General features: G+C 37.4%; 1 protein-coding gene across 1 annotated transcript in view; it reads right to left on the bottom strand.

The window, feature by feature from the left end:
- The window catches only part of adgra3 (adhesion G protein-coupled receptor A3), a 109,804-nt gene that overhangs the window by 59,237 nt on the left and 23,410 nt on the right, over positions 1 to 27,157 (bottom strand). The window contains exons 3-8 of the mRNA XM_039751580.1: positions 13,604 to 13,675; positions 8,750 to 8,821; positions 4,877 to 4,948; positions 1,288 to 1,359; positions 924 to 1,084; positions 552 to 765 (exon numbers count right to left, since the gene is read on the bottom strand). Coding sequence (XP_039607514.1) covers positions 552 to 765; positions 924 to 1,084; positions 1,288 to 1,359; positions 4,877 to 4,948; positions 8,750 to 8,821; positions 13,604 to 13,675 — 663 coding nt within the window. The remainder of the gene's footprint in view (positions 1 to 551; positions 766 to 923; positions 1,085 to 1,287; positions 1,360 to 4,876; positions 4,949 to 8,749; positions 8,822 to 13,603; positions 13,676 to 27,157) is intronic.

Consider the following 27,157-nt stretch of genomic DNA (forward strand, 5'->3'; position numbering starts at 1 on the left):
GCAGCAGATGGCACTTCATAGAATTGCACTGAAAATAAATCTTAATATTTATGTTATATTAAAAAAAATGTTCATTAACTTACCATGGCTGCAGTCTGGTGGCACCATGACTTCCTTTCCCCAATAAGAGTGTTTGAATATTTCATAATAATGCTCTATTTATGTGATTTACATTTTGAACTCCAGAAAGAATTTATATATAGATGAAAGACTTTAAAAGACACTTCTTGGTTGTGCCTCTAGTAAAAATGAAAAAGACTACTACCAAGGAAGATACATAATACTTATAAGGGCAAGAAGTATTTTTAATTGCTGCCTACATCAGGATTGCATATGCTCTTTTTTTAAAATAATTCATGAGTTATTTAATGATTTCTTCTAAATAGTTTAAACTGTTTACCTTCAACTTTTAACAAGGAAAAAATGCACCAATGAATGGTAAATTGCAAAAAAAACAGATCAAATTCTGTGACACCCCCTCTTCAATTTACCAAGTTTCACAGTGTACTTACTAAATGATTGTATACAGTACCTTCATTATTTTCAATTACCTTGCAATAAGTGAGCAATTCTGCACTTTTGTCTTTTCAATGTAAATTCCCTGAGATGCATTTGGCTCCACCACTTTACCATCTTGATACCATAACACCTGCATATCTTGATCAATGTATGAAGCCATGCACTGAAATGGAAGGCTGTCTCCTTCAAACACTATCTGATGGTTAGAAGGGGTCATTTGAAAAGACGGTAGCTCCAGTGGGGCATCTGTAGAGAAAGAAAACAAAACACATAATTGCAGTATGATCTACTGTAACATGAATTCAGAAAATGCTGCACAATAAAGAGTCATTCAAAACAATCTGAGAGTGCTGCAGAGCTGTCTTGTTGCTTAGTTTTAATAGTGAAATTTGCTAATCTCTTACCACAAGTCAAAAGTTCAGGTTTGACTATAGTCACTAGCTGTCCTTGAAGAGACCTTGGATATGCACACCGGCTTTCACGCACAGTTATGTTTCTCTCCTTAATCCAGAACATCAACCAAAGAAGCTTGCAGTCACAAAGGAGATACTGTGTTTGAAATTCTCTAATTTTAAACAGATGAAAAAAAGGCTTTTAATGTATACTTGAAACTTTATGCTCCAAGGGTACATCATTTACAAAATAACACAAGAATATTACATTTTAAATAGAAAATGAACACTTCTCACTATAAAGACAACATTAAAAGAAGTTTTGAAATGATTTTTTCTTTTCTTTTTTTTTTTTTTAAAAATAATATATACTTACAGTGTCTTTAAAGAAGCGAGGTGATCAAAAGTACCTTGAGACAAGGATGTAAATATATTTCCAGAAAGGTTTCTGAAAATAAAAAATGTGGCACAATTTCATATACAGCAGCAGGTGCTATTTGCCAGCTGAACAACTTTCAATTAAGAATTTTTTAATACTGGAAACCTTCTGCTGTTATGAAGTTTCTGTTTTATCAACAGTACCCTACAGATACTAGGACACAAAACTCATACATCAAAGCTGGATATTCATCACAAACAAAAATTACCCAAAAGGTGTATTTTGTTTTTCATCTCTAACAGATTGGGAAGGAAAGTAGAGTACAAAAAAAATTGTTGAAATTTATTAAAAATGTCTTCTGTTTTATTGCTAAGATAGTACATGTACAGTAATTCAAAAGACAATGACGATCAACAAAGAATATAATTACCTTACATTATAAAGAAAATAATTTCAATTTAAGATGATCTTGCAAACTATTAACAATATAATTTGAACCATCAAGGCAAAAATGTACCCTCATTGAAGGGTTTCAAATAGGGTTGATGTCCAAGTTAAAAATAGAGGAGTTGTGTAGGATTGACAACCAGACTGGTACAAAATCAAACACGATGTGCTTACTCTCTGCACTGAACTACAAAACAATAAAGCAAAAGCTGAGTTCTGTGTCCTGGTTTTCCAGGCTGACAAAGGGTGCCTTGTAATTGTATTAAGCCCCCAATAAGGTCTTACATGCCATAACAACCAGCAAATGTTTTGGATGAATGCATTAAATTTGCATGGTGACTTGGAGAAGCATTTGCTTATTTTTCAGGGCAGAATTGATCCAACTACATTAAGCAAATTTGGATACCTTAGCAAAGATTTCATTTGGATTAAGGTTAAGATTTTAGCTGGATGAATAAAGTATATTAATATTTTGTTGATTTTACCACTGTACAATTGTTCTGCTGGTGTGCTATGAATGACTATCCTGTTGAAACATGTACTTCTTCTCCATTTACATTTTTTCTGACAGAGAAGCACAAATGAAATTTTCCTTTTTATTTCACTTCAGTGAACGAGTTGGGAAAGATAAGCAGCAGGTTAGGGTGATAAAGGATAAAGATGGAAACGTACTCACAAGCGAGGAGAGTGTGTTGAGCAGATGGAAAGAGTACATTGAGAGGCTGATGAATGAAAAGAACGAGAGAGAGAAGAGGTTGGATGATGTGGAGATAGTGAATCAGGAAGTACAACGGATTAGCAAGGAGGAAGAAAGACAGCTTTGAAGAGGATGAAAAATACAAAGGCCGTTGGTCCAGATGACATACCTATGGAAACATGGAGGTATTTAGGAGAGATGGCAGTGGAGTTTTTAACCAGATTGTTTAATAGAATCTTGGAAAGTGAGAGGATGCCTGAGGAGTGGAGAAGAAGTGTACTGGTGCCGATATTTAAGAATAAGGGGGATGTGCAGGACTGCAGTAACTACAGGGGAATAAAATTGATGAGAGCATGAAGTTACGGGAAAGAGTAGTGGAAGCTAGGCTAAGAAGTGAGATAATGATTAGTGAGCAGCAGTATGGTTTCATGCCAAGAAAGAGCACCACAGATGCAATGTTTGCTCTGAGGATGTTGATGGAGAAGTTTAGAGAAGGACAGAAGGAGTTGCATTGCGTCTTTGTGGACCTGGAGAAAGCATATGACAGGGTGCCTCGAGAAGAGCGGTGGTATTGTATGAGGAATTAGGGGGTGGCAGAGAAGTATGTAAGAGTTGTACAGGATATGTACGAATGAAGTGTGACAGTGGTGAGGTCTGCGGTAGGAGTGATGGATGCTTTCAAGCTGGAGGTGGGATTACATCAGGGCCCTTTCTTATTTGCAATGGTGATAGACAGGCTGACTGACGAGATTAGACAGGAGTCCCCGTGGAGTATGATGCTTGCTGATGACATTCTGATCTGCAGTGATAGTAGGTAGCAGGTTGAGGAGACCCTGGAGAGGTGGAGATATGCTCTAGAGAGGACAAGAATAAAGGTCAGTAGAAACAAGACAGAATACATGTGTGTAAATGAGAGGGAGGTCAATGGAATGGTGAGGATGCAGGGAATAGAGTTGGCGAAGATGGATGAGATTAAATACTTGGGATCAACAGTACAGAGTAATGGAGATTGTTGAAGAGAGGTGAAAAAGAGTGCAGACAGGGTGGAATGGGTGGAGAAGAGTGTCAGGAGTAATTTGTGACAGACGGGTACCAGCAAGAGTGAAAGGGAAGGTCTACAGGATGGTAGTGAGACCAGCTATATTATATGGGTTGGAGATGGTGGCACTGACCAGAAAGCAGAAGACAGAGCTGGAGGTGGCAGAGTTAAAGATGCTAAGATTTGCACTGGGTGTAACGAGGATGGATAAGATTAGAAATGAGTACATTAGAGGGTCAGCTCAAGTTGGACGGTTGGGAGACAAAGTCAGAGAAGCGAGATTGCGTTGGTTTGGACATGTGCAGAGGAGAGATGCTGGGTATATTGGGAGAAGGATGCTAAGGATAGAGCTGCCAGGGAAGAGGAAACGAGGAAGGCCTAAGCAAAGGTTTATGTATGTAGTGAGAGAGGACATGCAGGTGATGGGTGTAACAGAACAAGATGCAGAGGACAGAAAGATATGGAAGAAGATGATCCTCTGTGGCAACACCTAACGGGAGCAGCCGAAAAAAGAAAAGAAGTGGAAAAAGTTCAGTCGATTTCAAATTCAAAATGTGTGACAAAATTAAGAAAAATATGGATATGGCTGAAAAATTAAAGCACGTCATATAACCCCATTTTATATATTAATGAACTGTACATTTTATATCTTAGATGTGCCAGACCACATAATCCAAGCAAGAGAAACATTTCCATAATTTTGCTGGAAATACCATAAGTACTAGGGAAAGAACTTCAGTCTTTTTATATAGCTTGTACTGTATATAAAGATGCTGCTTTATCACCCATGGTTGTCTGGATTCTAAAGGTCGTAACATACACATCCCACTTGGCAAAGAAGAATAAACCTGGGACACTGGTGGGATTACATTTTAGACAATGAACAGGGAGTCCCTGAGGAGAGATAGGAGAACCTGTTGCTGCAGAACAACAAAACAGCCTGTCCGGACAGTTTATTGTAACAACATCCCACGCAAGCAACTTTTTTTAAAACAGATTTATAAATTAATTTCTCTCTTGTGCCTCATGTTGGCAGAATAGGTTCTGGCCCTCCACGAACCTGAAGTGGTATATTGTAAATGGATTTGATAATGTCAGTATATAAAAAAAATCACTTTATATCATCCCAAATAAAAAAAAAATCTACATTTTTAAATAAACTTCTACTTAATAAACATGTAATTATTGAAGTGATAGACTGCATTTACTACAGAGTTTAGTCTATGCCCATTTGTTATGGACCAAAACTTGGTACAAGTGTTCATGATAATGAGCTTGACCAGATGAAACAAAGTTTCTCAACACTGAGCAGATTTTGATAAACTGACCAACAAAGGAAAAAAAAAATCAGTATTCAATGAACAGGTTTAAAACACTAAACTCTGCTACAATGCTATACTTACAGTCTGATGAGATTTGGGAGACCTTTAAACATGTCAGCATGGAGGCAGCCAATCCTGTTATTTGACAAATCCCTAAATTAAAAAAAGTGTATATTATATATCTTCATGTGAAATTGATGCCGAAATTATAATCTAGGCTGTATAATAATTCTAGGTTTAGCCTCTAAGGCAATTCAGTTATGGAACTCCTCCAGTTCATCCATATTTTTTTAATCTGTTATTTCAGTTTAAGGATCCACTTGCAGCTGATTAAGTACATATGAAAATCATCTAATGTTACTGAGCCTTACACATAAGTGTCTAACAAACAGCATTATTAAACAGGAAAAAAGAAATGCCCATATAAAATGTACATTTTACAATAAATCCTTCATAATCTACACATAAATGGTTTTGTGGGTTTATCCTAAATGTATTAATTTCATACTGACATGTATATTATGACCCATTTAATGCCTGCTACCCATTCAAAGACGGAGCTTGTGAGCATGTTTAATTTCACCAATAGCAATAACATAAGATAAATACTAGATCTAGCGATTAACCAGTACTACTTACTGTTTTTTTTTGGTCTGGCCAATACTATGCCCTAAGTATGTGCAATCTCTTGGCTTAACCATATAACTCTAACATGAGCAAAACCAAGTACTCTAGCCCAAAGTACGATGAACAGAAAATTAAAAGTGGATTCAGACATAAAATACAAGGAATGGTAGCTGAGAGCTTAAGTAACAATAAGAAGAATAAAAATGAAATTCTGTGCATGCAAGTATAAATATATAATATAAATTAGCATATATCCACAACTAAGATCTATGACTAAAATGATAAAAAAAATGTTACAGAAACCATTAACCATGTTGATGTTACATTCTGTAGATTTAAATGAAGGAGTTTGACTAGTTCTAATCTACATAATTGCTTGGAGCCCAGGCCTGTCCTTTGTGTTACCTGCATGTAGTAATACAAATAAGAGCGATTCAACACAAAAGTCACATAATGCATTCTTGTTAACCAAAGGTTCATATTTAATAAGCTCAATTTTAATTCCATCATAAAGCAGAAGTAATAATTGCAACTCTATATTATTATGATATAACCAAACGTTTACTGGTTACTGGTTTTGAAAAAAGCTACTGCTTAGAATTATTTAAAAGATTCAAGATTATCACCCTTCAGACAACAGGCACTGTATACGGATCCCTTGCGATTTCAGGGAGTTAACTCACACTCACTCTGAACAAAAAAAAATGTCATTAAGAAGTTACTGTTAAAAATAGGTAAATATACAGTGGGATGCAAAAGTTTGGGCAACCTTGTTAATAGTCATTATTTTCCTGTATAAATCGTTGGTTGTTAACGATAAAAAATGTCAGTTAAATATATCATATAGGGGACACACACAGTGATATTTGAGAAGTGAAATGAAGTTTATTGGATTTACAGAAAGTGTGCAATAATTGTTCAAACAAAATCAGGCAGGTGCATAAATTTGGGCACCGTTGTCATTTTATTGATTCCAAAACTTTTAGAACTAATTATTGGAACTCAAATTGGCTTGGTAAGCTCAGTGACCCCTGACATACATACACAGGTGAATCCTATAATGAGAAAGAGTATTTAAGGGGTCAATTGTAAGTTTCCTCCTCCTTTAATTTTCTCTGAAGAGTAGCAACATGGGGTCACAAAACAACTCTCAAATGACCTGAACACAAAGATTGTTCACCATCATGGTTTAGGGGAAGGATACAGAAAGCTGTCCCAGAGATTTAAGCTGTCTGTTTCCACAGTTAGGAACATATTGAGGAAATGGAAGACCACAGGCTCAGTTCAAGTTAAGGCTCGAAGTGGCAGACCAAGAAAGATTTCGGATAGACAGAAGGGACGAATGGTGAGAACAGTCAGAGTCAACCCACAGACCAGCACCAAAGACCTACAACATCATCTTGCAGCAGATGGAGTCACTGTGCATCGCTCAACCATTCGCGACTTTACACAAGGAGATGCTGTATGCAGAGTGATGCAGAGGAAGCCTTTTCTCCCCACAGCACAAACAGAGCCGCTTGGAGGTATGCTCAAGCACATTTGGACAAGCCAGCTTCATTTTGGAATAAGGTGCTGTGGACTGATGAAACTAAAATTGAGTTATTTGGGCATAACAAGGGGCTTATGCATGGAGGAAAAAGAACACAGCATTCCAAGAAAAACACCTGCTACCTACAGTAAATTATGGTGGTGGTTCCATCATGCTGTGGGCTGTGCGGCCAGTGCAGGGACTGGGAATCTTGTCAAAGTTGAGGGACGCATGGATTCCGCTCAGTATCAGCAGATTCTGGAGACCAATGTCCAGGAATCAGTGACAAAGCTGAAGCTGCGCCGGGCTGGATCTTTCAACAAGACAACGACCAAACACTGCTCAAAATCCACTAAGGCATTCATGCAGAGGAACAAGTACAACGTTCTGAATGGCCATCTCAGTCCCCAGACCTGAATATAATTGAAAATCTGTGGTGTGAGTTAAAGAGAGCTGTCCATGCTCGGAAGCCATCAAACCTGAATGAACTAGAGATGTTTGTAAAGAGGAATGGTCCAAAATACCTTCAACCACAATCCAGACTCTCATTGGAACCTACAGGAAGCGTTTAGAGGCTGTAATTTCTGCAAAAGGCGGATCTACTAAATATTGATTTCATTTCTTTTTTGTGGTGCCCAAATTTATGCACCTGCCTGATTTTGTTTGAACAATTATTGCACACTTTCTGTAAATCCAGTAAACTTCATTTCACTTCTCAAATATCACTGTGTGTGTCTCCTATATGATATATTTAACTGACATTTTTTATCGTAACAACGAACGATTTATACAGGAAAATAATGACTATTAACAAGGTTGCCCAAACTTTTGCATCCCACTGTATGCACACAATTAAGAATATATTACTTTTTCATATAAACAGGTGAACTGCTTGTCTACTTAAAAAAGTATTTTGTAAATCCAGGTCCATCAGCAAGAGTGATGGAAGTCATCTTTTACCAGTCTCTTAATAAAATCTGATCCACCGATCAATATGCATTGATCATTGGCCCCAGCTCAACTGGTATACTAAATATACTGCAAAATAAATATTTATCAGCGTAAAGTGCAGTCCTAGTGTGCCCAAAATTAGCAGATGACTCGCTAATGAAATGGAACTGGAAGTGTTAAATTTTCAAGTGACTGAAAACAGTCAATTTAATTTCAACTATTATTGTTTATAACTTTGAGGTTAGGATAATCAGCTAACATTTCTGCAATTTGTCTGATAAATTCTTAACTTGTCTAATTTTTTTCAGCTTAAACTATTTGTGTTATGTGCATCTAAGGCAGTTGAAACAGAATCACAAAAATGAACATGTTTTGAATAAACTTGACCCAATTATTAGGTTTTACATTTCCAAGTAAAGAACTTACTTTCATCATTTATGGATAGTGTGAGAAATTTAACTTTGTTTGTCACACTACTAAAATTCCACTGAGTATCAAAATAATGTTTCAATAAACTGGAAATAAATGTTACTAAGTTAACATCCACTGTTTACTAACACTCAAAGCAAAGTTTAAGGGACTTATTCTTGCACAATCTGCATTTTTTTCTCATCTCAATGGCAATAAAATATTTTATATGTAGGATTTCGTTTTTTCAAATTGTGAATGTTCTATTAACTTTATACTGTTAAAAAGGATAAACTATACATCTAATAATGAGTCTGTGGAACCAGAGAGGGTTGTTTCCTAGCACTGATCAGTCTAAAGTGGTAGAAAGCAGGTAGTTATTTTATTGGCCTAATATTTCTGTATTACAAAACAAAAAAACAAACAAACAAAATACTTACAGTCTTTTTAGTGCCAGAAGACCCAGAAAAGCCCCAGGCTCTATACTGTTTATCTGGTTGTTTTGCAGGTATCTGTTAAAACAGAAATAGGTGTTAACAAAGACTCAAAAAAAGACCTCTCTTTTAGACTGAATCCTGCTTCTTAAGAATTAAGAGTTAAGCCTAGGCCCCCAAGGATGTTAGGTAATATAACCAAATGGCAACGTCCTATGAGTTTTTGATGTACATTCCAAATATTTAATTTCACAGTGACATGTTTAAATGTTATTTGCATGTTCAGTTCATACAAATGTATTTTCATAACTTGTTTTCCTTCACATATCATCATAAAGAAATCAACATTGTTAAGGACGTTCATGCTCAAAGCTGGCACCAATGAAGCATGGGATATGTTGAGGCCCCAACAAGCCCTGAAAGAGAGAAGGGTGGAGGCACTGGAGTTTGCGACATAAATCAACATGCCAATGTAAGGAGAAAAAACACACTGCAAATGTGATGGATCCTCAAAAGCAATTATCTTGAAGACAAAAGATGCAGGTATCTAGTGGAAATAGTAAAAATCCTGCAGGATGCGAAAGAACGGGTAACTCTAAGGATATCTAACCATCTGACTATAAACATAACGCTACTGAGGTTTTGCAGGAAGACAAACCATCATTTACCTGATTGGGAGCATGGGGACCATAGTCTGTCCTGTCAGAATTCAGACTACTGGAGAGCGCTCTGGTCCTTTAAGGCTACTGTGTGCTAAGGACAGAGCCACTAGGGGGATTTTTAACTGGATTTCCTTGTATTCATGACAGAACTGCCTCCAGCTTCATAAGTGGAGTTTGCCTCATTTCAGGGTCCTTAATTAGCCTGGAACCAGGATGAGAATGCTGTCAGTGTCTCACTGGCAGAATGATGAAGCCAAGTTTTTGAAATAGACAGAATTAAATTTTTTGGTGTGGCATTTGAAAAGTAGGCAGTAGGTGAGCTGTCCCTCCAGTCCAATTAGGGTTAAAGTCTTTTTAGCAAATTTTAAATAATTTTTTTTCTACTATCTCATTGTACAAGTTGTCTAAGTTATCTGTTGCGTTGCTCTCCTGCAAAGTTTATTTTGTATAATCAACACTTTTTTTATGTTGATTCACTGCATTATTATAAGCACTGAGAATCTATCCTTATTACAATAAAAATACATTAACATATTATAAAGGATAGTAGGACACTTGTAAATTTGTTTTACAAGTGTAAATAAAAATGCGTGGTACTTGTGCCTGCACTACCTAGATAAGCTAGTGAATAACATCTCTTAAATTTGTAAAAGTACTAAAGACCTCTGGAAAATAACTAATAGCTGATCAATATAAAGTAAGTGGATACAGATTAAAGAGTAGCTTTATTTAAATAAAAAAAAATTAAAAATGTAGAGTCAAGGACAGCAAAGCAAAATTGGAGAAAAAAAATAAAAACCTGATAAGAGCTAGGTAAATAATGTATTGAAAAGATAGACTTTTTTGTTTGTTTTTTCTTATTTGAATATGTAAAGACTACAGACAATTGATTCAAACAAAATCCAAAACAGAACAATTTAGAATAACTAAATTCACTAAATAATGAGCTATATCAACCACATGCCATGGTGAGATTTGGCTTTGAAGAGGAGGGGACAAGTCTTAGGGGAAAAAGATCAAGGTCACAGAACAGGTAAATATGCCTTCTCGTGGGTACAAAATATTGAACTTCTCTATAAAAGCATCAAATCAGAAAAACTCAACTTTCCCTTATCAAGGATGACTACATCATGAAGTGCCTCATGCCCTCAACATTTTAATGTTTATTAAATTACTTCTTACAGATGTATGCTAATATAACAAAACTGTGAATTGAGACTGTCACCTTAACAACAGAACACTGACATCTCTGCTACTTTATTGCTTAAAGATGTGTGGTTTAGTGGTTAAAACACTGGACTACAATGTGACCAGAACAGTGCTTCAAACCTCACCGCTGCATTTAACTAAACAGTTCTTATAAACTAAAGCCAAAACAGCTAGGTAAATAAAATTCTCTAGGAAATACTGCTACAGAATGAAACTACCTCTACAATATAGAAATACAGGTATCCCTTGATTAACGCAGTTTTATTAAGCGTGGGTTTTGAATAGCGCTCTTATTTTGAATGCGAAAGCCCCTTGAATACCGCAGCTATAAATTTGATTAGCGTGGTTTTCTAAAATTGTGCAAAGTGGAAAACGAGTGGTTGTGACTGAATGTGCAGGTGTCATCATCTCCCCTACACCCAGCTCAGAGGCCATAATTATAATTATGTGAATTTCCCCTTGGGATTAATAAAGTATCTATCTATCTATCTATCTAATGGGCATTCGAACTCTCACGAAGTCATGAGTCACCAATTCAGTTGGCAACAGTCACCATAGAGAGTGGACGTTTTCATTGCATATTTTCGCCAATTGTTCACTTTTTTTATCCTTTCTTTTAAGCGCCTGCCCTTTCCAAACATGAACAAGCAAAAGCGTAATCTCTTAACACTGAAACAATTTGATGCAATGTTCTCTACATTTGAAACCCTTAAACATCAAATTACTGAAATGGATCCTGATGTTGGCAGAAGTGTGCTTGTCTGCCACAACTTAGTAAGTCAAATTGTTTGTTACAGACGGATATATGAGAGCCAGAAGAAGGAACGAACAGTCCAAAGGACCCTCCATAAATTCTTATCTAAAACATGATGCCAGTTTTAATTAATAAAGATTTTTTGTTTGTATTTTGACTTTTATTTTATACACACAAATACATGTACTTTTTCCATGTAGATTTTCCAGATTTTAAATGACTGATCAATTATATTTTTTCCCATTCATTTTCATATTTAATTAGAGCGGTTTTACATAATGCTGCAATATCAATGGATTAATTAATCGTGTTAATCAAGGGACACCTGTAATTCTGACAACAACCTTTTTGGTTCTAGTGTAATCTCCTAATACTTGCACTCTAGTGAGACAACTAAAAACAACATTTTAGTAATCTGACATAGTGGCAATTGAGCCAGAACACTGTCTTAACATAGGCTAAATACAATAGTAATGAATCCTCCAGAGATTTATTACTAACACATGACTACACATTTTCAACAAAGGTCTCTTCATACCCCTTCAAAATGTGGGAGATTTTCATGCCCCACCCTGTACAAACACACATATTTTTATATTATACTGGTCAACCTGCAGTGTAGCATACGCCACATAATTATTCATTGATGGGTGAAGACCTCCTTAAAGACAAAGTTGTCCAAATGGGGTGGGTCTGAGTATACGACTGTGAGTGAATGAAAAGATGTAACTCTGGAGAGAGCAACATACAATTGTCCGTGACTGAAAACTGGTTTTGGCAGATACAGGCATATCTTTTGGAAAGTTTGGCCCTGTGCCTTATTAATTGTCATTGCAAAGGCCAATCTAACAGGAAATTGTCTGCGTGTAAAAGTAAAAGGCAAATTTGAATCTGATGGGGTCATTGAAATCCGGGGAATAAGGACAGTTTGAGAGGTAGCAGCCACGATAGTTTTACACTCCAGTACATTGTGGTGAATGCTGGTAACAGAAAGTCTAGTGCCATTACAGAGACCTCTTGCTGACAGGAGGTTTCTGAGAAGCATGACGACTGAACCAATTTTAATTTTGAGTTTATGTGTAGACATGCCAGTGGGAGTAAGACTATTAAGGAGTGCAGGCACATAAGGAAGCAGTACGAATGCCTCGGGATTAGAGTTGGCGGGCGGGGCTCTGTCGTGCATATCCCATGACGCGGGAGGAGGGTTAGAGTTGTTGGGTGGGGCTCTGTCGTGCGTATTCCATGGTCTTAGAGTTCGTGAGCGGGACTCTCTGAGTTGGCAGGCGTGGCTCTGTCGTGTGTATCCCATGGTCGGGCGACTTAGTGAATTATATATAGTTATTATTTTTATATTATACTTATTATAATCACTCAAACATTCAAAAGCCCCCCTAATGTAAGTTATAAAATATATATTCCACAGGAAAAAAAATACTGGAACTCAGTTGTTTTAACAAGATTTTTAAAAAAAAAAAAAAAGAAGAAAAAAAAATCACAGAATATAACTTTTTCACAGTGTTTGACACATGCTCAGTTTCAAACACATAGGCAGATATATATCTATTTCTAACTCGTTTTGTAATCAAAACTAAAATTGCCCACCTGGACAACAATAACAACTCTAAAAGATGGAACTCTGGAGAGAGCAACATACAATTGTCCATGACTGAAAACTGGTTTATCAAACAATAAAGCTATGTGCCGAATGAGAAAGAAAAAAACAATATGCTTGCATGCTACTCTCCATTACTTTAGTAAGAAATGTCAAATCTAAAAGGCACAAATAACTTATTTGGGGTGGAGGGAATGATGCTTTTAAATACAAGCTCTTGCTTTAAACCATGTACCTGTAAAGAACAAAACACTTACTGTAGACACATGTACAATATTGATGTTTTCCTTTTGTTTTACAAAGGGCTATCAAACAAAAAACAGTTTTGTTGTGAATGTGAGTAATTGTACAAATGTGTGTTTTCATTTAAGAAATTATAATGTAACAGCCAGATATTTATATTTTTTATAATATTAAATATGTTACACAGATCCCTTTAGTTACCATTGGTTAACAGAGAGTTTCAGTTAACCAGCACGGATTACCACTCATAATTTTGCATATTTAACACAACAGAAAAACAGTTTTGTAACATGTATTTTAAAAATTACACATGGTATAGTTTTTGATGACTATGGCAAGGATTTTTAGAAAGAAACAAAAAAAATCTCAATCATACTTACAATCTTTCAAGCACAGAAAGGCCCGTAAAGGAACCATTCTTCAGTTCTTCTATTTTATTGCTGCTTAGGATCCTATACAAAACAAAAAGGCAGAAAAATGAATCTAATATAAAAACTAAATTGTACAGCTAGAGTTTAGCCTAAATGAAATAAAAACTTTTTTTAATATATTTTTTCATATAGTGTTTACACATGTACAAACTATTAAAATATATTTTCTGTAATACAAAATGTACTGTGGGAATACAGTAGAGAAGAAAAAAAATTCAAAATACATAGACTACCTTTTACTATTCAATTTTAAAATAACCAAAATTCACTGGAGTATTAGTAATTAAATTCACACTTGCAGGTAGCCAGCCTATAGGCAGAGGTTTTCATTCCTCCTACTTCATTCTCTTACTAGTGGACTCTTGCCTTAAAAATGCAATCAATTCCTTTGACAACACTCACAGAGGCAATACCCTCATACACAATTATATATTAAATTTACCATACAATTCTACAAATGTTAATGTATGTTAAAAGTAGGGATTCATGTTTTCCTAACTTTTGCTTTTCAAGATTCTGCTGTTATTTAATACTTTTAAATGTATTTATTATTTAAGAAAATGCTAGCGAATTATTCATATAGACTTAAACACCAATGACTTTACCTAAATATAATGTTGTTTGGATCTGTGTCTGTTTGTTAAAAAGTCACTATTTAGATACATTTAAGGAAGTAAATGCTACATGAAAACATATAAGAGACAGAAAGTTATAAGCATTAAATTCCATAAAAATCTATAAAAAACTTTCTCTTTTAAAAACATATGACACACATCTAACGAAGAAAGTCCAATTAAAACAAACAAAAAACAGATTAGAGAAATTATTTAGTAAATCATGATTGTATTCCACAAGAGTGATGAGAATCATTCATTAAAATGGTTTAAAACGTGTGACAGTGCTCTTAGTTGACAAAGAAATATTGAGAAGAGTAGACTAATCTTGAAATTTACAAAAAAAAATGTTTGAAATGACAACATTTCATAAATTCATAAATTCAATCTTTCTTTTGCCACTTCACAAAAATTCAATTTCATTTGAAATTTTTTGCCACTGTAAAGAATGTTACACAAATGTAAACTTTAACTTTCTCTATAATAGCAATAAAGAAAATATGTGCAAACAAAAGTAAAATATGTAGAGAAAACGTAACATTCTTGTCTCAGCAATAAGCATGTCATACTATATACTCATATTATGGGCAATTCTTTTCTTCGTGTCGGTCCCAAGCTCAGATAAATGGGGAGGGTTATGTCATGAAGGACATCCAGTGTAAAATATTGCCAGATCAATGTGCAGAGGAGAGATACTGGGTATATTGGGAGAAGGATGCTAAGGATAGAGCTGCCAGGCAAGAGGAAAAGAGAAGGGCCTAAGAGAAAGTTTATGGATGTAGTGAGAGAGGACATGCAGGTGATGGGTGTAACAGAACAGGATGCAGAGGACAGAAAGATATAGAAGAAGATGATCCACTGTGGCAACCCCTAATGGGAGCAGCCAAAAGAAGAGGACTGGCAATTCTAAAAGCATTAAGCATGTTTTTCTTATTATTTACCACCCAGCAGGTATACAAATTTGTACATTTAAAAACCTTCAGTATAGGTTCTGGAATAATGTAACAGCTGTAAACTTTCATACAGACTTGTGCTGTACAATATACAGCGGTGTGAAAAACTATTTGCCCCCTTCCTGATTTCTTATTGTTTTGCATGTTTGTCACACAAAATGTTTCTGATCATCAATCACATTTAACCATTAGTCAAATATAACACAAGTAAACACAAAATGCAGTTTTTTAAATGATGGTTTTATTATTTAGGAGAAAAAATCCAAACCTACATGGCCCTGTGTGAAAAAGTAATTGCCCCCTGAACCTAATAACTGGTTGGGCCACCCTTAGCAGCAATAACTGCAATCAAGCATTTGCGATAACTTGCAATGAGTCTTTTACAGCGCTCTGGAGGAATTTTGGCCCACTCATCTTTGCAGAATTGTTGTAATTCAGCTTTATTTGAGGGTTTTCTAGCATGAACTGCCTTTTTAAGGTCATGCCATAGCATCTCAATTGGATTCAGGTCAGGACTTTGACTAGGCCACTCCAAAGTCTTCATTTTGTTTTTCTTCAGCCGTTCAGAGGTGGATTTGCTGGTGTGTTTTGGGTCATTGTCCTGTTGCAGCACCCAAGATCGCTTCAGCTTGAGTTGACGAACAGATGGCCGGACATTCTCCTTCAGGATTTTTTGGTAGACAGTAGAATTCATGGTTCCATCTATCACAGCCAGCCTTCCAGGTCCTGAAGCAGCAAAACAACCCAAGACCATCACACTACCACCACCATATTTTACTGTTGGTATGATGTTCTTTTCTGAAATGCTGTGTTCCTTTTACGCCAGATGTAACGGGACATTTGCCTTCCAAAAAGTTCAACTTTTGTCTCATCATTCCACAAGGTATTTTCCCAAAAGTCTTGGCAATCATTGAGATGTTTCTTAGCAAAATTGAGACGAGCCCTAATGTTCTTTTTGCTTAACAGTGGTTTGCGTCTTGGAAATCTGCCATGCAGGCCGTTTTTGCCCAGTCTCTTTCTTATGGTGGAGTCGTGAACACTGACCTTAACTGAGGCAAGTGAGGCCTGCAGTTCTTTAGACGTTGTCCTGGGGTCTTTGTGACCTCTCGGATGAGTCGTCTCTGTGCTCTTGGGATAATTTTGGTCGGCCGGCCACTCCTGGGAAGGTTCACCACTGTTCCAAGTTTTTGCCATTTGTGGATAATGGCTCTCACTGTGGTTCGCTGGAGTCCCAAAGCTTTAGAAATGGCTTTATAACCTTTACCAGACTGATAGATCTCAATTACTTCTGTTCTCATTTGTTCCTGAATTTCTTTGGATCTTGGCATGATGTCTAGCTTTTGAGGTGCTTTTCTCGGTGTCAGGCAGCTCCTATTTAAGTGATTTCTTGATTGAAACAGGTGTGGCAGTAATCAGGCCTGGGGGTGGCTACGGAAATTGAACTCAGGTGTGATACACCACAGTTAGTTTATTTTTTAACAAGGGGGCAATTACTTTTTCACACAGGGCCATGTAGGTTTGGATTTTTTTTCTCCCTAAATAATAAAAACCATTATTTTAAAACTGCATTTTGTGTTTACTTGTGTTATATTTGACTAATGGTTAAATGTGTTTGATGATCAGAAAAATTTTGTGTGACAAACATGCAAAAGAATAAGAAATCAGAAAGGGGGCAAATAGTTTTTCACACCACTGTATGTTGCTATTGCCATGCTTTTCAATTAAGCTTTATTTGACAGTGAGAATTCATGCCTGGAGTCCAATGTTTTCAGAATAGCATCTAGCCTTCCCTGACTGTCAATTGGACTATACAGGCGTTTTGTTTGTTGTTATTAAAAAAAGGATGGTAATATATATTATACAAAACATACATACATACATAGATAGATACATACACACACTCAATCACACACACTTTTACACATGAAATAAGGCATGGTCTAGTTTTAGATGAGTATTTTATACATTACACAAACTAGACAGACAGATATTTGTCCCCATGGAGAAAAGTAATTTTTTTTTTAAATAGAACCCACTAAATACACACAGACACACACTATTGTCTGGTCACACTAGAAAGACAAAAAAAAAAAGAAAACTAAAAAGAAAGATGTCTGACTTGGCAGTTACAGTCACAGTCCTCCAAATAATTCATTAATTGAAAGACTTAAGAGTTACTGTGTCAAAGACAGGATGTGTGGCATTGTTCATTTTAATATAATGTGGTCTCTTTGTAAAACCTGCTGACCAACCAAATTTCTCTCCTGGAACAAAGCATTTAAATGTATTTGATTGAAGAAGAAGAGTATGAAGCAGAGACGCAATGACAGAGTTATTTTTTTGGATGGTTTCTGGGGTTCTGACGAACCATTTGACTATTCAGGGAAGAATATCATGCTTTTTCTTCTAAGAGGTCAATGAAGCATTTTAAAAACATTTTCCTTCTCATCAATGCAGAAGAAAACACAAACATACATAAGGAAATATAGTAAAAAGCTAGAACGACAGTAGCAAAGTCACAAATAAGCTACAAAATTTGGAAGGGAAAAGGCATGTGTTGAGGTTCACAAAGCATAATGACAAAATAAAGACAGGATGTTGTGGTTGTAAATTGCAAGAAAATGCTGAAGGGTAAATTGTGTTTGATGGTAATTTGATCAAGAACACCTGGAAGCAGGACAAGGAGAAGTTGCTAAAAAAGAGCTGCTAGCTCTTGAAAGAGAAAGTCATTAAAGATAAAGAACAGAAAAGCTTCAGGTCTAACTAAAGTGTTGTCTATTTAACCAGGTCATCAAGCTTTTAAATAAACAAATTTGAAGAAAAAAATTAAAGATGTGCACACAGTGGATATGTAACAGAATACATACTAAATTTTTTCCATATTCGTTATAACAAAATTTCTGTTTAGTAAAATTTTCTGCGGTGGGCTGGCCCGTGCCCAGGATTTGTTCCTGCCTTGAGCCCTGTGTTGGCTGGGATTGGCTCCAGCAGACTCCCGTGACCCTGTGTTAGGATATAGCGGATAGGATAATGGATGGATGGATGGATCGATGAAATATTTTTATGGTCCCATGAATTTCAATTGAATATGATTCCACTTTTATAAATTTAACTGCAAACACTTATATAGTATATAGTGATACATTTTAACTTTTACTTTCAGTGATGTTTTCAGACTCCCAAAAAAAAAAAAAAGAAAAAAGCTTTTTTGTATTTTCACAACACAACAGTACAACATCTGACTCAAGTGCAGCACCTTCAGAAGAGATTTGCTTGCTTTATACTTCAATGATTTACAAATTTAAGGACTGTCAATGTTCACCTGTGTTTCTACATTAGTCTTGCAACTTAAATTACTCAGCGTTTACAGTGGTGTGATAGAAGCTGCAAACAAAAAGTAAAGGTTTTTAAGCTGATAATAAAAACAGGATTGCCATGAAAGGGATGTACTTGTTCATCTAGAGAACACCATGCACTGCACACAGATGACAGTCAATGCAGGGTGTAATTAAACAGTCCCGAACCTGGTTCAGTAAAATGCTGCCAACGCACTGTCCAAACATAGTGTCAAAATGCACCCATCAGGATATGCTCACACAGGCTAAAAATAAACACATGGAACACTGTCAATAGAAGAAAAATATACAAAAAGAAGTTTATGTGTGTTGTCTGCCTATATGAACTATGACCAATTTTAACAGAAAGATAACTATAACTTAATTATGTACAAAAAAATTAAAAAAAAAAAAAGAAAAGAAAAGAAAATCTTCTGCAAAGCAGTGGTGTTTATATATTTCACCAGTACTGCTATCTTCAGCAGTACTTTAACTTAGTTATGACTGCATTACTCATCTTTATATTATAAACTAGCGACAGGGAGCCTGATCAAATTGGGATACAAATTCTACATTTGTGAAATCCATACTTTCTCTGCAAAGAATTATTTGTATTTTTAAGTCCTTGAAATGAATTTTGTAATCATTTAACTGATTTGTGCTTAAAAAAGACCTTTTCGGCCAATGTAATGAAGAGCTTCCTGTTTAAACGGGGCTGCGAGATGTCAACTCAGCTTTTTGGCGCACCTCATTTGATTTTTTCTGGCAAACAAATTTTCAAAACAAACCGTATTTTACGACTCGAATCAGTCGGAGTAATAATTATGTTGCCGTGGTCATTTTAGATCTGATATCGGCTAAAATTTAAACAATGACGGTTGTTAATACCAGATGGATGGATGCCAAAACCGAACTGCCCAAAGATAGATTTTGGCATACCAAGCAAATGGCGATACATTCTAAATTACTTATGGTTCCGGAGCTGTCGAAAGGTTTAAGTCAGTCGACGATGTTAGTCCTGGAAAGTACGCCCCACCAAACCAACGTTCCAAAAACGAATCGAACTTACTGTTATTTGCTAGAACCAACACCAACTTACTATACTCCGCCATCCAGCGGCATCACTGAAGCATTCGAACATTCTTAGCCAATCCGCATTTGCCACGTTATGTTCTAACTACAGAGGCAGAGTCCCATTGCATGGTTCTAACTTGTAATGAGTCAAGGTATTGACATGAACACCATGCATATGGGGTATTGACACGAACACCATACATACGAATAGTATCAAATTATATATAAGGATGCACTTTAAATTAAAATCAATTTACTGTATCGTAATACTCACTGACTAGAGGCTAAAACAAACTTTACAAGTTTCTACCTCTAATTCAACACTTCTGTTTTAGAGAAAATCTTTGTAGCTGTGAGATAACAGTGGGTGGTCTTATTGCATTCTCCAATTTTTAGTATACACAGAAACACAAATGGTGCTAAGTGTTTAAGGCAAAATAAATCTGTAAAAAAAACAAACAAACAAACAAAAAAAACGCATTTTTGTGGCCACCCTTCTCCATTATAACTTCATCCATTCTCTAAGGAACAGTGCCATGTAGTTTTATAAGAAAATCAGGTCATATTTTATTTCAAGTATTTGGGAGAACTTGCCCCAGTTTTTCTGCTGACTTTGGCAGTCTCATTTATTTCTGTATCTTCAGGTAGTCCCAAACAGCCTCGATGATGTGGAGATAAAGGTCTCTGTGGAGGCCGTACCATATGTTACAGAACTCATTGTCCCTCTTTTTGCCTATGGTTATTTTTTTATGACCTGGCACTGTGTTTGGAATCATCCTGTTGAGGAATTAAGTAGGGACAGATAAGCTCCCTTCATGACAATACTGCATGATGGATTTGAATCTGTTTGTACTTCTCAGAACTGCGGATTCCATAAAATGTAGCCAAAACACTGCACAAGACATCCTCCATACTCCAATGTTGGCTGCACACAATCATCTGTGTAGCACTCCCCACCTCTTCCATAAACAAACTGCCTCTTGTTTGAGCCAAAACTTTCAAAATTTGTACTTGTCATTCCAGAACATTTACTGCTATTATTCAGCACACCAGTCCTTACGTTTTTCTTTGTAGGGATGCCTCTTGGCTTTGTTTCCTTTAAAGATTAACAGTCTTTTGGCAACTGACAAGACTTTTCTGGACTGCAGTGGAGTATACTTTGGTTCTAGTTGTTTCTGTGAGCTCCGAGCCGATACCACTGCTGGATTTCTCCAGATTTTGAGGGGACAGCAATTTGATATAATGCATTTCTGGTCTTTAACACAGCCCATTTCGTTGTGCTTATTTAGAAGGGCTTAGACATCACATCTTGAAACTCCTGTCTACTAAGAACACCTTGTGTCTTGTTGCTATCTTCATTAATGGTCTAAACTGGTACATCTGGAACACCAACTGTGGTTTCAGCTTGGTGCAATAACCTCAATAGCACCAGGTCGTTATCTTTGTTTACACTAGAATCCCTGAAGCCTAAGAAAAAATTTGTAATGCCGGGCTACCTTAAATTCCTTCTCACCTCTTCATCAGCATCTTTGTTTTGCAAATGTGTCAATCAGCAACTGCAGCAGGTAGCCTACTCACTCATCCCCCACCGAGGACACTCAAGTCTCTTTATCAGGGAGTTAGGTGTCTGGAACTGTATTGGGCAAATAATATATCGTTATTTGCAATACATATATTTCATGTGTGTCTACAACTACCTGGATAAATGTAGGATGACAGGAAATGCAAGGCAAAAAATGCTGAACACAACTAAAACAGAAACTTTTTTCAACCACCAGCACTATTAGCCAACAGGGTGCTGGCAGAAATTGGGCTACTGTTGGCCGGAGAAGAAGAGGGGGGAGACGTGTCTGGAGGCAGGAGGAGGAAAGTACAGAAAGTGGAACTGAGGGTAGGAACTTTGAATGTTAGCAGTATGACTGGTAAGAGGAGAGAGTTAGCAGATATGATGGAGAGGAGGAAGGTTGATATATTGTGCGTGCAAGAAACTAAATGGAAGGGGAGTAAGGCCAAGTGGATTGGCGGTGGATTCAAATTGTTCTATCATGGTGTGGATGGGAGGAAAAATGGGGTAGGAGTTATTCTGAAGGAACAGTGCGTCAAGAGTGTTTTGGAGGTGAAAAGAGTGTCAGGCAGAGTAACGATTATGGAGCTGGAAATTGGAGGGTGACGATGAATGTTGTTCTTGCATATGCACCTTAAGGTGGGTGTGCAATAGGTGAGAAAGAAGACTTTTGGTGTGAGTTGGATGAAGTGATGAACAGTATACCCAAGGGACAGAAAGTGGTGATTGGAGTGGATTTCAATGGGCATGTTGGTGAAGGGAACAGTGGAGACGAGGAGGTGATGGGTAGGTATGGTGTCAAGGAGAGGAATGAAGAAGGTTAGAGGATAGTGGATTTTGCTACAAGGATGGACAAGGCTGTGGTGAATACGTATTTTAAGAAGAGGGAGGAACACAGGGTTACGTACAAGAGTGGAGGAAGATGCACACAGGTAGATTACATCCTATGCAGAAGAGTTGATCTGAAGGAGATTGAAGACTGCAAAGCGGTGGCAGGGAAAAGTGTTGTTAAGCAGCATAGGATGGTGGTCTGTAGGATGACACTGGAGATCAAGAAGAGGAAGAGAGTGAGGGCAGAGCCAAGGATCAAATGGTGGAAGTTGAAAAAGGAAGACTGCAAGGTTGAGTTTAGGGATAGGTGAGACAGGCACTGGGTGGCAGTGAAGAGTTACCAGACAGCTGGGAAACTACAGCAGATGTAGTAAGGGTGACAGCAAGAAGGGTGCTTGGCGTGACATTTGGAAAGAGGAAGGAGGAAAAGGAAACCTGGTGGTGGAATGAGGAAATACAGGAGAGTATACAGAGGAAGAAGATGGCAAAGAAGAAGTGGGATAGTCAGAGAGATGCAGAAAGTAGACAAGAGTACAAGGAGATAAGGTGCAAGGTGAAGAGGAGGTGGAGAAGGCTAAAGAAAAGGCGTATAATGAGTTGTATGAGAGGTTGGACACTAAGGAGGGAGAAAAGGACCTGTACCGATTGGCTAAATAAAGGGACCAAGCTGGGAAAGATGTGCAGCTGGTTAGGGTGATAAAGGATAAAGATGGAAACGTACTCAAAAGCGAGGAGAGTGTGGAGCAGATGGAAAGAGTACTTTGAGAGGCTGAAGAATGAAGAGAATGAGAGAGAGAAGAGGTTGGATGATGTGGAGATAGTGAATCAGGAAGTGCAACGGATTAGCAAGGAGGAAGGAAGGACAGCTATGAAGAGGATAAAAAATGGAAATGCCGTTGGTCCAGATGACATACCCATGGAAGCATGGAGGTGTTTAGGAGAGATGGCAGTGGAGTTTTTAACCAGATTGTTTAATGGAATCTTGGAAAGTGAGAGGATGCCTGAGGAGTGGAGAAGAAGTGTACTGGTGCCGATATTTAAGAATAAGGGGGATGTGCAGGACTGCAGTAACTACAGGGGAATAAAATTGATGAGCCACAGCATGAAGTTATGGGAAAGAGTAGTGGAAGCTAGGTTAAAGAAGTGAGGTGATGATTAGTAAGCAGCAGTATGGTTTCATGCCAAGAAAGAGAACCACAGATGCAATGTTTGCTCTGTGGATGTTGATGGAGAAGTTTGGAGAAGGCCAGAAGGAGTTGCATTGCGTCTTTATGGACCTGAAGAAAGCATATGACAGGGTGCCTCGAGAGGAGCTGTGGTATTGTATGAGGAAGTCGGGAGTGGCAGAGAAGTACGTAAGAGTTGTACAGGATATGTACAAAGGAAGTGTGACAGTGGTGAGGTCTGCGGTAGGAGCGATGGATGCATTCAACGTGGAGGTGGGATTACATCAGGGATCAGCTCTGAGCCCCTTCTTATTTGCAATGGTGATGGACAGGTTGACAGACAAGATTAGACAGGAGTCCCCGTGGACTAGGATGTTTGATGAGTTAAAGATGCTAAGATTTGCACTGGGTGTGACGAGAATGGATAGGATTAGAAATCAGTACATTAGAGGGTCAGCTCAAGTTGGACGGTTGGGAGACAAAGACAGAAAGGCGAGATTGTGTTGGTTTGGACATGTGAAGAGAGATGCTGGGTGTATTAGGAGAAGGATGCCAAGGATAGAGCTGTCAGGGAAGAGGAAAAGAGAAAGCCCTAAGTGAAGGTTTATGGATGTGGTGAGAGAGGACATGCAGGTGCTGGGTGTAACAGAACAAGATGCAGAGGACAGAAAGATATGGAAGAAGATGATCTGCTGTGGCAACCTCTGACAGGAGCAGCCGAAAGAAGAAGTGATAATTGACAAAATGTTGATGAGAAGTGTATAATGCGTGAAGACTGAAGTCCAAATATCAAATAAACACTTTCACAAAAGGGATAACAAAATAAGTGTGCCTTTATTCAAGAATTTAACTGAATAAACTGGTTGCAGGTTCAATTCCGGGTCTTCCCCACATTTTCAGTTTTGAGTAGTGAGCTGCTATTATTACTATTATAATTCTGGACATTTCAAACCCAGATAAATAGACACGCTGGGAGAACTTCAGCTGTGTCGGTGGATAATGGGATAGCAGGCTGCTTGTGCAGATTGACACATTTGCAAAACAAAGACGCTGATGAAGAGGTACAGAAGAACCTCGGTTCACGACCAAAAAGTTTGCCAAACTTTTGCCTCGGTTGATGACCACACACTCGGTATACGAACATGCCAGTTTCCCTTTCGGCTTGTGCGCGCCGATTTCCGCACGTGTTGCACTGTTCTCGGTCAGACGTGCCTGCCTGCTGCTGAGGGGGAGGGGGAGGGTGAGGGTGGTTGCTGCTGAGAGAGTGAGAGAGAGAGAGCGAGCCTGCATGTGCCTGCCTGGCAGGTTCATACGCGCCGATTACTGTATTTAAGCAGAGCCACTCCCTGTTCATTGTTCTCAGTCAGACGTGCGTGCTTTACCTGCGCTCTCTTTGTGCTCTACAGTATTTTGTGTGCTTTTGCAGTTAACTAGGGCTTCTAAGCAAGTGAAGAGTGGTGAGAAGAAAGTTTTGAAGAAAATTGAAATCGAAGTAAAGAAAGAAATTATTGAAAAGTTTGAACGTGGCTTTCGTGTTACTGATCTTGCCGTTGAGTACAAGAAGCCAAAATCTACGATTTCGACTATTCAAAAGCAGAAAGAATCTATTAAAGCAGCTAATATTGCAAAAGGAGTTATAGCGTTAACCAGGTAGAGGCTTCAAGTGCTGGAAGAGGTGGAAAAACTGTTTACAAGTTTACTCATTTACCAATTTGAGATGCTTTCAAGCAGCACAATGTAAACAAAGCCAGACTGCCAGTAATGTGGAGGTCAAATACAAAGGGTTGGGTCACAAGGACTTTGTTTTTGGAATGGCTGCATGAGGCTTTCTCTCCCACCACCTAAACAGCTAAAACACCAGAAACCCAAGAAATCACAAGAGAGAAAACACCTGAAGGAAAACATCCTTCCATTGCAGAGCCAGACTCTCCCTCCTCCACCCAGTTCCTCCTCACTTCATGCCAGAACTCGACTCATGCAAGGTTAGTTTTCTTGGTAGTTTTTGTATTACGGATTTTTCAAAAGTTAATTTTTCAGTTTGTAGCGTGATTTGTTGTAATGTCACTTTTCTCTTTTTTCAAATGTTCATTTTTTCCCTGGGCTTAAAACTCATTTCAAAAAAGTGTTTACATTGATTGGGCTGTAAGGCTATTAGCATGAACTCCTGCAATGCTTTTTTGGTTGCTTGTGGTTGGTTTTTAAATTAAAGTTCGGATTTGTTCAAATGTTCTCCTCTGTTCAGAGAGAGAGAGAGGGAGCGCAAGCGAGCCTGCTCGTGTAGCTGAGCAGGGAGCCTGGGTGTTTTGTGTCGTGTTATTCAATGTTTTTACATTAGTTTACTATTACACTGTGCATTCTATGGTGTAATTAACTATATTTGTGCTTAATCTTTACATATATTTACATATTTACATACAGTTTGTACGGTCTGGAACGGATTAATTGTATTTACATACAACCCTATGGGGGAAATTGCTTCGGTTCACGACCAGAGTTTTTAAACGAATTATGGTCGTGAACCGAGGTTTCATTGTACAAAGGAATTTAAGGGGGCCCAGCATTACAACTTTTTTCGTAGGCTTCAGGGATTCTAGTGTTAAATAGAAAACACAACAGCCCAGTGTGTTATCATTCATTCTTCTGTCTAGTTTAACTAGATGGCAAGTCCCTGCTTATTAACAGTATCATCACATGGCAAGCTGGTGCACCTTTATCATAGAATCGACTCCCGAATTCTGTACCTTCTTCAAAGCAATTTGGCATACCTATGGCTTCTCTAACAAGTATCCATCTTTCCTGCGCAGAGAGTTTTTAGGAACCACCTTTTCTAAGCTGCATTTGAGAAATTTGATGTAGCTTTCACATTCCAATAAGTAAAACATTAGTGCCCACTGGGACACTCAAACACTACTGCTTTGCATTCTTTTCCTAATTTATGCATTTTATTATTTTATTCATTAGTTCTATCAAACACTCTTTTCTCTTCTGCTTTATATCTCTCCTTTATATTCACAACTTGATTAACAATCTCATAAATAGAAGGCTTTTATTCACAAAATGTGGCAGTTATTTTAATGATTCACTGATGGAGGGAAATTGTAAGGCAATTGTGTCCATATTAAGCAATTGTTTTCACCTGTGTAAACTCAGAGTTTTCACAACCCAGACATTGAACGCTTATCGAAACAGAACATTTGTTTCTTTATTTCTTGCTCTTACAATTTTTTTTCTAACAAAAATTAAAAAAAAAAAAAAGAAAAAAAAAAAAATTCAGTGGAAGAAATGTTTTCCAGTAAAAAATGAGAATTGCCTAGGAGTCTGGCTCTTGTAAGGCATTGTATGGTTTTATATAACACACATAATATTTATTATACAAACACACACAACCCCTGGAGGATAAAAGTAAGGTACAGTTAAAAAAATAAATGAATAAACCGATGAAGAACTGCACATTGTGTAGGAAAGTACATACTTGCCACAAACTGGTTCTGCTTCACATTAGATGCTAAACCTTCAAAAATGTGTATTAACAGTATTTTACCAAACCAAATGGATAAAAGATATTTTTGAGAAAATTAAATATTTTAGGAATTCTGCTAAAACATTAATGCAGCACAACATGAGAAATGATTTAATGTTTCTTTCAATACTCTGGCAAACTAGTGAGGAGTTCAAAAGAAAGTTTTACATCTATTCTAGGCTCAATTAGACTTCCAATACAACTTGGAGTCCTGCCACGTGGAAAAGTTTGTTGACGACACTGCTATCGTAGGCTGCATCTGGAGTGGGCAGGAGGAGGAACATAGGAGCCTAATCAAGGACTTTGTTAAATGGTGCGATTCAAACCACCTACAACTGAACACCAGCAAAACCAAAGAGCTGGTGTTGGGTTTTAGGAGGCCCAGGCCCCTCCCAGACCCCGTGATTATCAGAGGTGACTATGAGTAGAGGGTACAGACCTATAAA

This window comes from Polypterus senegalus, chromosome 4 (assembly GCF_016835505.1).
Source record: "Polypterus senegalus isolate Bchr_013 chromosome 4, ASM1683550v1, whole genome shotgun sequence".
In the NCBI taxonomy this organism is placed as follows: Eukaryota; Metazoa; Chordata; class Cladistia; order Polypteriformes; family Polypteridae; genus Polypterus; species Polypterus senegalus.